Source organism: Sceloporus undulatus, chromosome 2, assembly GCF_019175285.1.
Source record: "Sceloporus undulatus isolate JIND9_A2432 ecotype Alabama chromosome 2, SceUnd_v1.1, whole genome shotgun sequence".
Taxonomy (NCBI): domain Eukaryota; kingdom Metazoa; phylum Chordata; class Lepidosauria; order Squamata; family Phrynosomatidae; genus Sceloporus; species Sceloporus undulatus.
Window position 1 is genome coordinate 18,997,652 of NC_056523.1, and position 18,477 is coordinate 19,016,128.

The following is an 18,477-nucleotide window of genomic DNA, read 5'->3' on the forward strand; positions in this document are numbered from 1 at the left end:
ACAGCGCTGTGTAAATTTACAGCGCTGTACATACAATCTTTATAATTAGACAGTTCCCTGCCCTCAGGCTTACAATCTAAAAAGACATGATACAAAAGGAGAAGGGAAGGGGATGAGGGCCAGCACTTCTTGTCTACCTCCGAGGTCTGGACCAAGGCAGATGGATTGGAGGGAGAGCTTGGCTTCTTAATGGATGGTTAATCTTCTACCAGGGAGGCCTGATGGAGCTAGCCTGCCTCTCTAGTAGGATAATACATATAAATACATAGCAATACAGGAAATGATTCAATAAAACAGACAACAAAAGAACATCAAATAGCAAGTGACAATTATGCAATGCCTGGGAACGCTTGTCTGAACAGGATGGTCTTCAACTCGTTTTGAAGCTGGTTAAAAAAGTGATGGCTCTTGCTCATGGGGAAAGAAGGTTCCAGGAGTGAGGGGCTCCCCTCCTATGATATTATAAATACTGGAGATCTTTTTTTATTTTAGCAGATCACTGAAAATTAATCTTTATGGCAAACAGGCTGTGTCAGACCCTCTCCCTTTACAGACAGACACCTTCTCCATCATTCTCCAGCAGGAGAAGAAATTGGAAATGGTTTTACACACAGAAAATTCTGGGAACTCAAACTAATTTTTAAAGCCCTCTCTCAGCAATGGCATAGCAGCCCCTGTGGCTAGTGAAACTTTTCAAACCTGTAACTTGAGGCCCAAGAAGAAAATAAAATGTATCTTGTTATATCGCTTGATGCTTTTCCTGGGGGTGGGGGGCACATTAGGAATAATAGGAATTATATAACCAGAGAAAGGCGCATTCCCAATGGGCCCTATTGGGCGCCGTCGTTATGCGCAAGGGGCGACGCTTCCTGACATGCCTTGCTCCTCACACATAATGAGGGCATCAAAATGCCCTAAACAGATAGGTGCCGCCATTTTGCCATGATGGACGCCTAGCATCCGCATGTCTCAGCGCCCTTGTGATGCCGCAAGGGCGCCATTGGCGCCTTGCAACATCACAACAGCGCCGCAAGAACCCGCTTTTTGCAGCTTCTTTTTGCTGCACGGAGGAGCCGCATGGTTTGTTCACTGCAGCTCCTTCACGCAGCAAACAAGGGCAGCTGCAGACCGCCCTTTTGGGCAGTCTGTAAAGCACCAAAGTTAACTTATTATACAGTAGACCCTTATTATACACTGGGGTTTGGTTCCAAGATCCCCTGTGGATAACAAAAGCTGTGGATGCTCAAGTCCCATTAAATATAATAACATAGCAAAATGGTGTCTCTTTTAAAAAATGGAAAATCAAGGTTTGATATTTGAAATTTATACTTTTTTGAACATTTTCAAACCATGGATGCTTGAATCCGTGTATAAAAAAATCTGTGTATAAGAAGGTCCGACTGTACTAGATAGATGATATTCCCAATTATTGTGTGGCTTTTGAAATGATGACATGTTACTTCCAAGCTCTGGTCTGTTGAAGCATTTGTGTTGGGAAGTCTTCAAGCTTTGTTCAGGTTGCATAAGCAGATTTGCTACATATCCACTTTTTTTTGTATGGAGCATACTGTTGAAGTTGCCTTTTCACAGAAGCAAATGAGCTTCTGTCTCAAAGAGGAGGGGGGGAGAGGAAGAGAGCTGTGGATCTGGAGGTGGGGGGAAGACAGCTAGCCCAGTTAGCAAGTCACAAAAAGAGAAGGGAACTCTTGTGCCCTTCTCTGCCTTCCCTCCCTCCCTCTACTCCTGAAACATTAGCAATCAGCCAAGCTTAATCGGGTGTAAAATGTCCAGGGGGCCAGGATCATCTAGCCAGCTCAAGGCTGGAGGAGATTAGTCTCTAGGAGTCTTGGATCCATCTGAACTAAGCACTTCTTCTTCATCCCCCCCCCCCCCCCCCCTTGTCTCTTTCAATTTTTTTCCTTTTTTAACATAAAACAAGGGAAGTAATACTACTACTACTACTAATAATAATAATAATTTGTTTATATGCCGCCTCTCCCCATACAATCGAAGCGGCTTACATCGGGTAAAAGACAGTATAAAATACAACATACAATTGAAATACGTCCCGTTAATTCCCTCCCCCCTTAAAAAATTAAGGATTAAAAGAATTACAATAATCAACAATCAAGCCAGAGACAAGAGGATGGGCAGTTTGGGCATTCTCTGTGATGCTCTGTGTCCATGGAAAACCAGGTGGGTTATTCAGGGAAGGTCTGTCGGAAGTGATCCGTCTTGACAGCCCTTTTAAAGCTGTCAAGGTTGGTAATGTTTTGGATCTCTTCCAACAGGCCATTCCACAATTTGGGAGCAGCTGAAAAGAAAGCCCTCTGGGTAACCGCGGCCAACCTAGTCTTTATTGGTTGAAGGAGATTCTTCCCAAAGGACCTGAGTGTGTGGGGCAGATTGTATGGAAGGAAACGATCCCGCAAATATGTTGAACCCAAGCCATGTAGGGCTTTAAAGGTGCATCTGCAGCCCAGTAAAGAATGTAGGAAGGGCTGAGAGGCACACCTGCCTTCTTGCTTTCCAGACACAGACACTGGACTTTTTCACATGGGGACCTATGTGCTTCCATCCAAAAAATGGTTAAAGTGTTGGCATCCTGGAAAAGCAAGCAAATTCGCTAATGCTCATCACAGAGAGAGCACAACAAGGGTTCAAAGTACATTACTTAGGCAGGAAAGTGGATCGAATGTGAATTTGAGTTTCAGACAGATGAAAACAAATCCCATTATTAGCTTCAAAATAACTTTTTTGCACATGCTCCAAACTGTCATTTCCACAAGTGCATACACACACACACTCCAGGGAGGGAAGGGAAACAGGGAGGAAAATACTCTGCCTCAGAAGCTGTTTCAGAGGAAGGAAGGCTGAGGTTTCCCTTTGCAAATTTATTGAGCATTCTTTGTGATGGTCTGTGTCCATGGAAGACCAGGTGAGTTATTCAGGGAAGGCCTGTCAGAAGAGGTCCTTCTTGACAGCTCTTTTAAAGCTGTGAAGGTTGGTAATGTTCCGGATAAAATGCAGCTTCTTATATCGCTTCATACTTTTCCTGGGGGGGGGGGGGGGGGCATTAGGAATAAATGGAATGATTTAACCAGCGAAAGTTAACTTGGGCGGGGTACAGACCACCCAAAAAGGGTGGCCTGCTGGGGCCTGGTTTTCCACCAGAGGGAAGCCTCAGCTGCCAAACAGCGAGGCTTCCTGCCGGCAGAAAAAGAACCCACAAAAAGCAGGTTCTTTCTATGCCGCAGTGGCAGCGTAACAAATGCACCACATGGCACCATTGGCACACTCGTTACGCAAGTGCCATGCAGCGCTTGCATAATAATGTACAAGGCACCACCATTTTGACGCCCTCGTCACATGCGAGGGACAAAGGGCATCTAGAAGCGCCGCCTCGAGGCACTCCTTGCATGTGATGAGGGTGTCCTTTTCGGCCCGTCTGGATTGGGCCTTGTTACACTATTATTTATTTATTTGATTATTTATTTACAGTATTTATGCCCTACTCTTCAGCCCTAAAGGCTCTCAGAGCAGCTTACAAATAGTTATTCAGACCGTTCCCTGCCCTCAAGCTTACAATCTGAGGAGCCCTGGTGGCACAATGGTTAAACGCCTGTACTGCAGCCATTCACTCACAAACTATAAGGTTGCAAGTTCAATACCAGCCAGGGCTCAAGCTCGACTCAGGCTTGCATCCTTCCAAGGTCACTAAAATGCGTACCCAGCTTGTTGGGGGCAATTAGTTTACAGTTGTAAACCACTTAGAGACTGCTTAGTTCAGTATGAAGCAGTATATAAATGAAGCTGCTATTGCTATTGCTACAACCTAAAAAGACATGACACAAAAGGAAAATGGAATGGTGGTGAGGAAGGGGATCAAGTCCAGTGATTCTTCTCTCTCTTTGAGGCCTGGACCATGGCCTTCTTCTGCTCTGGCTAGCCTTGATGGAGTTGGGCCTGCCTTTTCACTCCCTCCCAGGCCAGATGATGTCAGATGGCATGGAGGGAGGGCTTTTCGAGACGATATTCCTGATCATTCTGTGACTTTTGAAATGTGACTTGTCACTTCAAAGCTCTGGTCTGGGTCTTGTCAATAAATTGATAGCCCATGTTATTTACACCATTGAAGCTGTTGAAGCATTTGTGTTGGGAAGTTTCAAGCTTTGTTCAGGTTGTGTAATTAGATTTGCTACATATCCAGTTTCGTTGTGTGGAGCACAGTGTTGAAGTGGCCTGGTCATCATCCAAGAAGGCACAGAATCCATTAGCCCCAATTTCAAACCTGCAGTGAGAAGACAACAGAGGTCAAATCCCTATGGCATGACCCGCACCACGCTACCAATGGTCTCCTTATTTATACAGTGTTAAAAAAAACCCTCACAGAATTATATCTTATAATAGGGGCAAGTAGTCATGCAGAAATGATTTACATTTTTAAACAAGAATGCTGAAGTCTGTTCACTAAAGTTATTTGCTTCATCCCATGTACCATGATCTGGGGTATACGTAAGTCTACCTTGAATTACCAGATCAGGAATTCTGGCACACTATTCTAAAACTGGCTAAAGTAAACGAACTGGTGTTGTTTTAAATAAATTATTTCTGCAAATGATGAAGAAAAGCCTTTTTAAAACTTCCTCAAACCAGAAATATCTCCTTAGGACCAAAACACAGCTTTGGTGTGGCTTCAGGCCTCCTACAATGTATGTGTCATTTAAACAGCACACCTCCAAAGTGGCCTGAAGCCACTTCATTTGGCTTGTCCGTTTGGGCCCTCAGACTATGGAACACCAGGTAGCTTTTAACTCTCAGGCTCACGAACTGGTCACCATAATACAATAATACTAGCAGTACTGAGGAAGAATTTTTGACACAGGAAAATACAGTGCGCTCGCATCCTGTCTAATCTACCCTCTCCTTACTGCATCAGTATCTTGGTGTCAACTTTGAGAACAGTACTGTGGTTCTATTTGGCATTTTCCAGCATATTGTATAAAACACATTGGAATCATTGTGGTTGTTTATGTATTCCTTTTTTTCTTATTTATCTATGTAATTTTGTGTTCTTTTAGTGTGTTTTTGGCTTTTCAGTTTTTGGGTTTGTATTTCCATAATTTAACTCTCATGTTTTGCAGTTGTGTGCTTTTATTTGGGGTTTGTGACCGCTGCCTCCCTTTTTGTGATTTGGAATACCTTACCAGCCACTGAAGATGGATCCATTTGCCCATTTCCAGGGTTGTCCTTCCTCTCTTCTCAAACCAATCCAATAATCAGTTGGTTCCTTATGCTTCATTATAAATTTCTGTTAAAAAATTAAAAATGTATCTCACTCAGCGACCATCATTTTGTAGAAATGTGGGTTACCAACATGCTCCCAGCTCCCACCATTATGTGGGACATCACTACCTGCACTTTCTGAACAGTTCCCCAAGGAGTTTCATATGTAAAGTTTTAGAATGGTCTGCTCTGAATGTACAAAGGGAGACATTATAGTTGCTAAGTCTGAAATTGAGTGGGAAGATCATGAACTATTTTACAAAAATGAGTGGATAAAATGCAGCCTTGTTAGGGTTGCCAGAATGAAAACTGGAAAGACATGTATGCTATACACAATTGTGTAGAAGAGAGAAATTCAGCAGGTAACAAGCCACACCTGTTATCATTAAGTTTTTTATGCAACCATTAAAAGTACATAAGCCCTTTTCAGTTTTCACTCCAGCAGCCTTAAGCCTCGTTCCCCACACCAAACTGGAGCTTCAAGCACAACAGCAAATCTCCAAAGACATCATAGATAAGGGTGATTGCAGAGATGAATACTGTCTCTAGGGTGGCTAAAGTGAAAACTGGAGAGAACTTCCACACCTTTAATGCAGAAGAGAAGACTGCAGCAGATGCTGCCTAGGGATGGAAAGAATATTCAAAAATATTCAGGAAATGGTATAAAAACATGTTTTTCAATTGTTGAGAAATTCTGATAAAAAGAAATCTGGACTGATGAGAATCTTCCCAATTTGGGACTTATTCTGTGCAAAATCCACACATTTTGTGTAGAAGACAGCATTTGCAGAAATATTAATTTCTGTGCAGAAAATATTATTCCATATGTAGAAAGTGCTTTAATTGGGGGTTCATTCTGCACAAAATTTACATGTGGTTGATTTGCATAGAAAACAATGTTTTCTGTGAGGGAAATAGTGTGTTATGTGCTGTATAAATTAACCAATGTGAATTTTGCGCAGGATGTCCCAAATAGCAAACAGGCTTCAAAAACTATGTGGTTTTTGAAGACCCTCATAGTGGGTTAAAGGGATTAAAATTATTTATTGCTTTTTCAAGAAGAAATGTATGTAGTCAAGAAGTGCATACCTATTTTGCTTTTTATGCTTGCTGAAATTTCTTCTTTTACACAACCGTTGAAAGTGTAAGAGCCCTCTCTAGAGTTCACTCTGGCAACCTTAGCTGTCTAGCTTCACCAGGTAACAAGTCACTGAGACCATTGAGGTTCAGTGTTGTACAGGTTCATCTTGCTGCACTTAGACAACTTGGGTACTTAGTAGCACCTAATAGCTACTCACAGGATGAAATTCTTACTATGCAATCTGGAAGTCTCTCTCACCATTTCCTCTTGATTTTCAATTGCAACTAGGGAAGCACCATTTGCAGAGCAGTTCCTTTGGCTGAAGTCCCAAGTCCCTTCAGCTTCAGAAAAATAGTAGCATTTGCCTTCATAACCAAGCCACTTTGAAGGACAAGATGAGACAGCTATGGTTAGGCATCGGCTAGATGATGACTTTGTCAGCATCACACCTAAAACAAAGAAAGTAAGATTAATTTAGTTCAGGGGTAAGGCATTTCAGGCCCACAGGGGTTCTCTATCTGGTTCATAAACTACTACCAATTATTATAATTAATTATCAGAGGAAATTTGAAGATCAACTGGTAAGAACTACTGTTGCTTTGCTTTGTTCCCATCCTGTGCCCTTTACACACACACACATGGATGGGGGGGGGGGAGAGAACTTGCTTGCTTGTGGAATGCAACACACATAAACAGCTTTTCCAAATGGGAATTCAGCCAATGGGTTCAGTACAGTAAAGTCTTACTTGACTGATTGCATTGTCTTTAAAGCAACATGTTTGCAACTGAGGGAATCTCATGGATTTGGTGCTATGAGTCGGCATGAGTAGGCATGGATAGTGTCAGGAGCTAGAAGTACCTTTCACCAACTTAGGCTGGTATAACAGCTGTGATCATATCTGGGGAGATTCCCTCAGTTGCAAACATGTTGCTTTAAAGACAATGTAATCAGTCAAGTATTATTATTATCATTAACCTTTATTTATAAAGCGCTGTAAATTTACACAGCGCTGTACATACAATTTTTTTAATTGGACAGTTCCCTGCCCTCGGGTTTACAAGTAAGCATTCCACAAGCAAGCAACTTCTCTCTCCCCCCCATCCGTGTGTGTGTGTGTGTGTGTGTGTGTGTGTGTGTATATATATCTGGGGAGGATGAATCTACCCCTTCCTGCCCATGCATCCAGAAACTTCCAAACTGAATTTAACAAAATGTGCTGGATGTGCATCTGTCTCTGAAAACAGGTTGGATACTTAAACTGGGACAAAATGTTGGAGGGAGCCATATAATGACTCAAAATATCTGGATCTTGGAAGCTGGGGAGACATTCAGCTTTTTCTCCCTCTTGCCATAGTTCCAAAGGACAAAAAGCCCTTTCAAACTGATATAAGCCCCAGCAACGTCAATTCTGTTGACACCAGTTGGGACTTCTTTTCTGAGGCTAATACCAGTAGCAATGATGAGATTTTCACTGGAATGCTCAGGAAGAAACCTCCCTCTCACCCATTCTGTGATTATGAATCTGCTTGGGGCTCTTCTGTACCAGCAGTTCACATTTTAAAAATAGGACACATTAACCGCTTCCATGAGATTATCTTGCATGCAATTAATTTGCATCTCCTTTGGCCATTGCCTTCAGGACAATAGGCAAAAGGCTGGAGTCTGCTGATTCAAATACTAATAGCGTCTGGATATGCTGAATCTCCCTCAATGTACTGGTTCTGATGATTGAGACAAAAGGCCACAAAGGAGGGGGGGGGTGTCAGTGAAGAGTTACAGTAGAACTACATGTTGTGGGATGAATATGTGCTGCCCAAACCTTTGTCTGCCTGACAATACTAAAGGAAAGACATTGGTTGGCATTCTGTTAGGACTTGAATCTTTCTTAGTGGACTTAGGCTCAGTACAGACTGGCGCCTTGCACCAGCCTAGGGCCAATTTTAAGGCTTGGGAGAGCGGAGCATCCACACACTTCTGAGCCCTACTGCGCTGTCCAGGTGCCATCTTGGCACTGTTCAGACGGCGTACACAACAATGATGTTCCTCGTGCGATGCATCCAAATGGAATGGCACACAAGGGATGTCATCATGCCTCTCCGGGGTGCTAATGGTTCCTCTGTAGCGGTGCACAAAGGAGTCATGTTTCACGGCTCGTTTTTGCAGCAGATTGTTGCTGTGCTGTAAGGTTGCTGCAGCAACAATCTGGGGGAGAAAGAGGTGGACTCTGGCCGCCCCTTTCCCCTCATCTATACAGCCCTTTAGTGTGGGAGAAATAGAACTGAGTGATTTTGTGATGTCCATATTCACCTAGAGGCTACTGTAGCATTAAAGAATACAAATATCTGTTGCACTGTGACTGATGTGCCCGAGCCACATTGTACAATGGGCACTGATGCATATTGTGGCACTCCCAATATGCATCTGGACACTGACTAGGAAGTGCCAGAGTGCATGAGAATTGCCCAATGCACATCACAAGTGTTCAGTGTGGATCACAAGTGCCCAGTTTGCACTGGAACACTATTGCCAGTGCCCATATGTACATTTTCACAATTCACTAACAGGGTGTCATTGAATTTCTGCAATGCTGAAATGTTATGGATTCATCATGTTACAAAATGTTGGCCACAATGTAGAATCTCAACCAAAGTTTACAGAGGAGAATTGGCAGATAGGAAGGAGGACAACACACTTCTGCTTTTCCTCTTCCTCTGCAACTATCCCTCCTTTAGATGTTTTTCAGCCAGTTGAGTTGAGTCTGGAAATCAGGCCATCTTGGTGGGAGCAGCTTGAAGGAAGGAATGAAGTATGGAGAATGAGTGCAGATAATGGCTAAGCTGCCCACCTAGCTGGACTGCTGATGCCGCCTCTGTGAAATTCATGGGATCACCATAAAGTGATTTGAAGGCAGGTGCACATACGTGCATGCCCCCCCCACACACACACACGCACAGAGATGGTAGGGAAAACTAAACAATGACAGCAATACAGTACTTGTAGAATGAATAAGAAAGAGAATGAATAAGAAAGAATCTGAAAACTTACTAATGAAGGCAACCAAAACACTGCTGGTGAGGACTGAAAATATCACAGTCACAAAAACACATTTATTGCTCCATCTTGCATTCTGTCCTCTAGCTAAGAGAATGGGAGAGAAATGTATGTTGAGTGCAGATTCTCACAAAGTGCATAATTGCTGAATCACTGCATGTTATATCATGATCAACAGGCTCCACATGTTGCCATACCATGACCTTCAATAGTTGAAAAAAGAGCACCACCTACTGGTCCAAAAATAGTGTTATGCTTCATGTGTGTATGAAAAAGCACACAATTTTGTGACTTTGGGTTATGCCACAGTAAGTAAAGTACACTTTATGTGTAGATTTGGATGAAGTTAGGCCACAGAGGCTTTATTTGGAAAAAAAATGATGTGTTTACATTGTGCTGGAATCGATATCAGTCCTAGTGCTAACTGGGCTTCCAGGGGAACAAAACTAGTTGGTAAATGGGCAGAGGTATCTATCTGGTCTCCCTCTAGTACAAGATATGTTTCTGCTAATATGTGCTGCATCTGTAAAAGAAAGCAGAATCAGTCTTCTATGAAGTTTTGGCCATAGGAAATGCTGGAAATAAAGCCAAGATCCTACATCAAGCTGGTGGAATATGACATCCCATGTGCACAATTCCATGTTCTCTCTGTACCCCAGCAACTATCAAGCCCCCAATAACTATCAAATTTTCAGAGGAGCTGGTGGTGGTGATGGTGCTGCTGCTGACCAGTGGGGAGAGAAGGGAGAGAGAAATAGCTTCAGACAATGAAGCCATAACTGGTCTTGGCATGGAGTGGGAAAGAAACTGAGCGGGGGGGGGGGGGTTCAGACAGAACCTCCTTCTCCCCAGGAACCTAGAGCAGCTGCATGATGATCATCCAAATAGTCTCCCAGGGTTTGATGATTGCATGATAGGGAAGTTTTTGGACAGGGCAGAAAGAGCTAGAGAACAGATCTCCACAACCCAACCACAATAACTATATGTACATATAAACTGTATAAGATCCCTAACTGAATGCTAGGTAACAGACATCCACACTGGAGCAAGCAGATCATTTTTTCCCCTCACACTGGGGATGTAAGGAAGGGTTGGGTGCTGATGCAGACCACAGACCACATTTCCCTACCCTTCACACCCTAACACTCATTTTGTTTCCAATCTTCCTTCAGCTCTCTGGAAAAAAATCAGACATTCTCAATCCCCAATTTTGTAAAGATTAAGTAGAAGTGTTATCTTACTCAATTGTTCTGTCATCCCTGAGGATTCAACTGTCAGTCTCACACGTTCTGAAATGTTTGGTCCATTTTCACAGTTTCCATTGCTATATGTCACCCTGTTTGGAGTGTTTGGTCCATTTTGAGTTTCCATTTCTATGTGCCACATTGTTTGACTCAGCTTCCAGATTCTCACAGTCAACCATTCTTTTCTTCTCAACTGATTGCTGTTTTATCTTTTAAAAAAGATTTTATAGTCAATGGTCTTTGCAAAAGTACAATTTCTGTTCATTCGATATATATATTTTCACAAAAATAGCACTGCACATCAGTACACCCAGACTCCCACCCTGGTTTTACTGTTTCTTTGCTGTTACACTTGATAGCAATAGCATGTTGAGAAGACACAATTATACCACTATGGTTCCACTTTAAGTGCCATGGCAACATCCTGTAGAATCCTGAAGTTTATCTTTGGTGAGATACCAGCATTCTTTGGCTAAGAAATCTGTAGTCTCTAACTACAAATCCCAGGATTACACAGTGTTACCCAAAACACAAGAGTCCCAAGAGGGCACCCACAATTAATATTAAAATGGGGAATTTAATTAGATCAAATGACAGCAGTGAGAGGGCCATGGTAACTTAAAGTGGGGATCAAGCCTGTGTAAACTGGTTCTGAGAAACAGAACTCCAGAGTGCAAGTTCCAAATAATTTTATTTATGAATCAAAGGGAAACACCATTCACACAGACATTCACTCATGAACACATTCAAGAACTAACATAAAAGGTGGTAGCAGATAGTGACCTAAGAAGTCACAGTTACTGTACCAATTTCAGGTGTGGAGCTCTGATTGGGGACACTATGAAGTGGATATGGCTCAGCAATAATAATAATAATAAAAGCTTTATTTGTATACCGCCTTTCCGCAGTGATCAAGGCGGTTCACAACACCATCAGACACAATTTATACAATACAAATATATACTACATCAAGTGCAAGTACATGAAAACCCTAAATACATATAATTAAGAAATAACCTTAAAATCACATGTAAGAACATTAATAACATCTGTCAGTCGTAAAAAACATCTTTCAACCGGCAATAATTTTTAATGGGAGTTGGGAGGATATGCTGACTGAAAAAGATGAGTCTTTAAGGCTTTCTTAAAGGCATCTAAACAACATCCTGGGCTTGGGCCCAGGATACCTAAAGGACCGCCTCTCCCCGTACATTCCGCCTCGCACCCTCAGAACGTCTGGGCAGCAGCTACTGAAGGTGCCTGGGGCTAGGTTAGTCTCCACTTCTCGGAGGACGTTTTCCATAGCTGCCCCAGCCCTTTGGAACATGCTGCCCATAGAGCTCCGCTCGTCTACTACCCTGGCCCAATTTAGGAAGGACCTTAAAACCTTCCTATTCCAACAGGCATTCCCCGAATAAATATCCTGTGGGCCTCCCTCCTCTTTCGTGGCCAAGAGGCTGGGCTATGGAGCTTTTTACTGTTGGTTTGTTTTAATGTGTATTTTATTTTGCGTGTATTTTAATTTGATTGTATTTTAACTTGTTGTAAGCCGCCCTGATCGGAGGAAGGGCGGCATATAAATAAAAATTTTATTTTTATTATTATTAACATCCGGAAGGTTGTTCCAGTATATGGGAGCTACAGATGAAAATGCTTTATGGCGAGTTATGCCAATCTCGTCTTCGGATATTCAAGTAAGCATTTCCTGGTAGTTCTGAGAGTGCGGGGTGAATTGTATGGGGAGAAGTGTTCCCTCAAGTAACACGGGCCCAAGCCATGTAGGGCTTTATAGGTGGTAACCAACACTTTGTATTGAGCTCGGAAGCTAATGGGCAGCCAGTGGAGAGATCTCAATACCGGAGTTATATGATCTGTTCTAGAAGTTCCGGCAACCAATCAGGCTGCAGCATTTTGAACTAACTGAAGCTTCCGAACCTGGTACAAAGGTAGCCCCATGTAGGGCGCATTACAGAAGTCTAATTGAGAGGTTACCAGTGCGTGTACTACCGTTTCAAAGTCCTTTTGGTCAAGGCAGGGTCGCAGTTAGCGTATCAGCCGAAGCTGGTACCAAGCACTCTTGGCCATCACATCTACTTGAGATGATAACTGTAGAGATGAGTCCAAGAGTACTCCCAAACTGCGAACTTTGTCCTTTAGGGGAAGCGTGACCCCGTCCAGGACTGGATGACAAATTTCCCTGTCAGGACTTGAGGAACCTATCACGAGTACCTCTGTTTTCTCTGGATTCAGCTTGAGTTTGTTTTCCCTCATCCAGCCCATTACTGACCCCAGGCAGGCATCCAGAGGAGAGGTGCCATTCTTAGTCACTATATCATTCAGAGACATGGAGAGATAGATCTGTGTGTCATCAACGTACTGATAACACCGAGCTCCATGCTTCCGGATGATCTCTCCCAGCGGTTTCATGTAAATGTTAAATAGCATGGGGGACAGAATGGCTCCTTGAGGGATGCCCGATGTTAGCTCTCTTTTACGAGAGCCACTGTTCCCCAGCCTCACCATCTGGAATCTTCCCGAGAGGTAGGAACGGAGCCACTGGAGCGCAGTGCCCCCAATACCCAACTCTCTCAGGCGTTCCAGAAGGATACCATGGTCGATGGTATCGAAAGCCGCTGAGATGTCCAAGAGCACCAACAGGGACACACTACCCCTGTCGATACTCAGACAGAGATCATCGACTAAGGCGACCATGGCAGTCTCAACTCCGTGTCCCGCTCTGAAGCCAGTTTGAAATGGGTCCAAATAATCAGTTTCATCCTAGACTGCTTGGAGTTGAAAGGCGACTGCCCTCTAATCACCTTGCCCAAGAATGGTAACAAAGAGACTGGTCTATAATTACTCATCTGCAAGGGATCCAGAGAAGGTTTTTTCAAAATAGGTTTTACTATGGCCTGTTTTAAGGTGGATGGAAATGTCCCTTCTCGGAGAGAAGTATTGATTATGGCGAGTAATGAAGATTTTATTACTTCTCCTCCCTGAACGGTCAACCATGAAGGGCAAGGGTCGAGAGGACAAGTCGTCCTTTTCACACAACCAAGAAGCTTGTCCACGTCCTCGGTATTCACAAACTCAAAGTGATCCAGAATAACCTTGCTTCCAGAAACACTGGACGCCTCTCCACATGATTCTGTCAAAAAAAAGGCATCAAGATCAGCTCTTATCTGAGAGATTTTATCAGCAAAAAAGTCATTGAAAGCATCACAGCAGTCTCTAGTTGGTTCTAGTAAATGGTTCTGGGCAGCTGGGAGTTGGGTTAGGATTGTGCTGTGGTCAGCAATGCTGAGGAGTCAAATGAGATATGGACAGAGTCCCTATCTAACCTCAAGCAAGATCAAATTGGCAATGCCGAAACAGGCATATTTATAATGCAAAACCTGCCTGGGGCAAGATTTGGGATGTGGATGGATTTTCCAGAAGAGAAGGATGAGCAGGGAACGTGGAAATGGTCAGGCAGTCCATGCAGATGTCCCTGGAAAAAGGAATATTGCTCCTGGATTAGAAATAAAAATATTTGGAACTTGCACCCTGAAGTTCTGTTTCTTGGAACTGGTATACACAGGCTTGATCCCTGCTTTAGTTGTCCAAGCCCTATAGGCTGCCTTCATTTGAGCTAATTAAATTCTCCCATTTGAATGTTATGGGTGCCCTCACGGGACCTTGATATTTTGGGTAACAAGAGAAACTGGGACATTTTAAAAGCAGTTGAAAAAATGAGACGATCAAGGATTAGCTTGAACTGTTCCTACAAAACAGAACAGATGGAGGTTATTCACCATAATGTTTATCAACTGACCTAGGCACAAACTACTTCAGATGAGTCAGAAATTGGACTTTGATGTTAGAGCAAGGCAGTCAGAGAACAGGCACCTTGTTTTACAACAGAACCAAAAGCTCTCAGAGATTTCACGGATCCCAATTCTACTCCAAATAAGGTACCTGTTTCAAAAGGACCTTATTTTAGAGTCCAAGTACAGTATATTTGGATGCTGGTGGGCCACAAAAAGACCAGAGGACCATATACAGCTCACATGATACATTTACTCATGCAAAACAAGGCTCATCGACTATTTAAGGTTATTCCTTACCTTGACAGGCTATGGAGGAAATCATGAAGGTCTAAGAGTGTTCCTTACTGCTGCCAGGCTTGGTGGGGCTGATGGAAGAATGGTCTGAATCAGTAGAAGGCAACTTTCTATCATAACCAACATAGGTTGGTAATACCAATCGATCATATAGATATAAACAAAGGTATCAATATAGCAGGCCCTTGGTATCTGGTGGGGTTTGGTTCCAGGAGCAATCATGTTACCAAAATCTGTGGATGCTCAAGTCCCATTAAATACAATGGCATAGAAATAGTGCCCCTTATATAAAATGTCAAATTCAAGCTTTGCTTTTTGGTATATTTCACTCTCGCTCACTCACTCTCACTCACTCTCACAAACTCTCTCTCTCTCTCTCTCTCTCTCTCTCTCACACACACACACACACACACACACACACAATGTTTTCATACCATGAATAGTTGAATCATTGGATAGAGAATCCATGGATATAGAGGGCTAACTGTAGAGTACTTTTTAAAATAAAAACTATTCTAAAACTGTTAATATAGAGTATTATAGTTGCACCTTTCTTAGTCCTTAACTGGCCTTTGAGTTCTACAGTGGCCCCTTGGTGTATCCACTGTTCCAGGATCATCTGTGGATACCAAAATCCATGGGCGCTCAATTCCCATGCAATATTGTGATGTAAAAATGATGTCTCTTATATAAATTGGCAAAATTAAGGTTTGCTTTTGGGAATTTATATATATTTTTAATATTTTCAAGTCATGGATGTTTGAATCTATGGATAAATGTGTGGATACCAAGGGCTTACTGTAAAATTAGTGGCATGCCACCCTGACCCCCAGATTGAGGATTGTCAGCCCAGATACAGGAAAAAGTAATTCCACTCCAATATAAAAATCAAGGCCTTTAAGAGCAATTCCAGCTGAAATCTCACACTAACCAGCAGCCTAGGATTCTCCTCACATTCTGTCCCAGAATATCAAGGGAAGAGGAGGAGGCACCATACTCCTCCCACCTGGAAAGTAAGTGTAGTGTAGTGGTTTCTTGCCCTTCCTCAGCTATGACTTCTAGGCATCCATGTGGTGTAATGTTGTGGGTTTGAATACTGGCTCAGCCATGAAACCAACTGGATGACACCTTGGGCAAGCCACACTCTCAGCCTCAGAGGGTGGCAATGGGAAACCTCCTCTGAAAGAACTTGCCAAGACATCCTTAGGGTTGCCTTAAGTGGGAAACAATTTCATAGACCCTAAGAAGGACCATCCAGTCCAACCCCATCCTGCCATGGAGATACTCTCAATCAAAGCACCCCCAACAGATGGCCATCCAGCCTCTGATTAAAGACTTCCAAAGAAAAAGTCTCCACCACTCTCCAAGGCAGCATATACCACCTGTATCTTCATAGTATTGGAAGAGACCCCAAGGAGGGCCACCCAGTTCAACCCCATTCTGCCATGCAGGAATTCCCCATCAAAGCACTCCCAAGAGATGTTACAGACCAAACAAGAGGAATTTGTAACATCTTGCCTGATGAAGAAGCCGATGGAGCTTCAAAAGCTTGCAACAGGTATATTGTGCCTTTTGGGTGACCAACAAAGGTATCACTGATGGGGTTTTGTGTGCATTGACACCGTTGTTACTTACACAACGGGTTTCCATGAAAGCAGGTGCCAAAAATACCAACCGATTAGCCTTCCCTCCCTCCTTCCTTCCTTTTGTGTTCTTTGTGTCTTCTGCTCGATCCACTTCTTCCTTGATTGCAATTATACACTACTAAGGTGCAAAATCCACTGTGGAAAAAATACATTCTGAGATCACTTGAACTGCCCTGGCTCAATGAAATTCTGGGATCTGTGAGACATGGCCTGATTCCCACTACCTTTTAAACTGGATCGCAAATTGGTTTGAGCCAGTTCAAATGACCTTGGTTCCCACTTGAATCGATTCACTGAAGCAATTTGGTGAGGGGGGCCACGCGCCAAACCCAATTAACCTGCATCTTTTTGATGTTTTCTGTGTCTTTTTGGATAAATTGATTCTGCACAAGTGTGAACCAGATGCAAATTGGAATCGATATAAATTTGCCCTTCAACTGGCTGGAGCGGGTACATTTTGAACCAATTCATTTGTGAATGTGAACCACAAGTAGGTTATTTTACAAGGAAAAAATGCAATTGGGGCAAATGTAGTGGGAACCACACTCCACTGTCAAATCGATCCATTGATTCGGATTGCAAACTGCTTTTTTGTAAGTGGGAATGAGGCCATTGAGCCTTCTCTTTTGTCCTGGTGCATTTTGGACCACAAACTCTTTCTTGTCCTACTGTGGATTTTGGCTTCCAATGTTTTTCCACCTCTACTTCCTTGTAACAGCAAGAAAGGCTTTCGCTCCACCAGTTTGGGCCTCTTGCCCTCTCTCTTCCTGGCCCAATGCATCGCCTCCAGGAATGAGGAACATCTGCTCCAGGGCCAGCGGGCAAAGGGAGAAGATGCTCCTCAGTCAAGGTCAAGGAGGACCCAGTTCCTTTGTATCCTGCCAAAAAGGGGAACCGAGGCTGAAAGAGCCCTTGCTTTGGGAGCTCTTGGATGACACCCCTTTCACCAGTAATCCAAGTCAGAGGGATCCCTCTCTTCTCTGCTCCTCTTCTCTGCCTGTGAGTCCTTTCCAATTTACGGCCAGCTTATCACAGGGCAAGATGTGTTACAGGGGAGGGATTGCCAGCTCCTTCTTCCCAGGCTTAGAGAGTGTGACTTGCCCAAAGTCACCCAGAAGGTTTCCATGGCCGAGGGAGGTGATTCAAATGCAGCCCCCCTCCCCCCGCATCCTAGCCCAACACTCAAACCACGACACCATACTCTCTCTTGTGGCTGTATGCCTTCAAGTGTGATTTTATTGTTAGTTTTAATGTTTGTAATATTATATTGCTTTTTTGCTGATGTTTTCAGAATTGATATTGTGAGCTGCCTTGGTTCCCTTCACGGAGAAAGACAGGATAGAAATTAAACAAACAAATAAATAAGTCCTTTCCAATTTAAGGCGACCCTCTCCTGGGGTTTGCTTGACCAAGTCGGCACAGGAGAGGTTTGCTCTTTTTCTTGTACTAACAGTTCTGCCCATACCCTCTTTTACCAATCCCAATGTAAACTAGTGTTTTCCTACTGCTAACAGCAAGAGAACAACAACAGCCTGGCTCAAGATCACAGTGGGGTGCAGTGCTGTAGTTATGCGAGGGCAAAAGGAGGACATGTCCCCCAAATAAGAATTCTCCACTCCCAATGAGATTTCCTTTCAGACCCTACATTTCAGAGACAGATACCAAGGGAATGGCAACAGAGCAAATATAAGACTGCTAGCCTAGGTATGAACAATTTTCAGTGTCTCACTCCAGAAATTTGAGGACCAAAGAGATATTTCATGGGGTGGCAGAATTCTTATTTTGGGAACAACGCCCTTATTTTACCTTGCACCTGGTAGCTATACCCTGTGAGGGAGCTTTATTTTTCTTTGTTTGCAAATTCATTGGAAGGGTAGGAACACTTTAACATCCTTCACATGTGAAAAATGAGATTTAAACCTGCATGCTGTGAGGTAAATGTACATGGAAAAAAACTGGATGCAAGTGTCAGTGGTACCCCGGGATACAGAATTACCCAGCTTACGAATTTTTCGGGATACGAAAAAAATCCCCTAGGGATTTATTGTTTCGGCTTTCGAAGGTT

At 43.2% G+C, this 18,477-nt stretch overlaps 1 protein-coding gene across 1 annotated transcript in view; it reads right to left on the reverse strand.

Moving 5' to 3' along the window:
- Positions 1–3,910: 3,910 nt before the first annotated feature.
- Positions 3,911–18,477, reverse strand: part of LOC121922726 (C-type lectin domain family 2 member B-like) — a 28,363-nt gene continuing 13,796 nt past the window's right edge. The window contains exons 2-7 of the mRNA XM_042452464.1: positions 14,770–14,837; positions 10,661–10,872; positions 9,414–9,506; positions 6,626–6,816; positions 5,208–5,311; positions 3,911–4,291 (exon numbers count right to left, since the gene is read on the reverse strand). Coding sequence (XP_042308398.1) covers positions 4,177–4,291; positions 5,208–5,311; positions 6,626–6,816; positions 9,414–9,506; positions 10,661–10,805 — 648 coding nt within the window. The 5' untranslated portion in view covers positions 10,806–10,872; positions 14,770–14,837 and the 3' untranslated portion in view covers positions 3,911–4,176. The remainder of the gene's footprint in view (positions 4,292–5,207; positions 5,312–6,625; positions 6,817–9,413; positions 9,507–10,660; positions 10,873–14,769; positions 14,838–18,477) is intronic.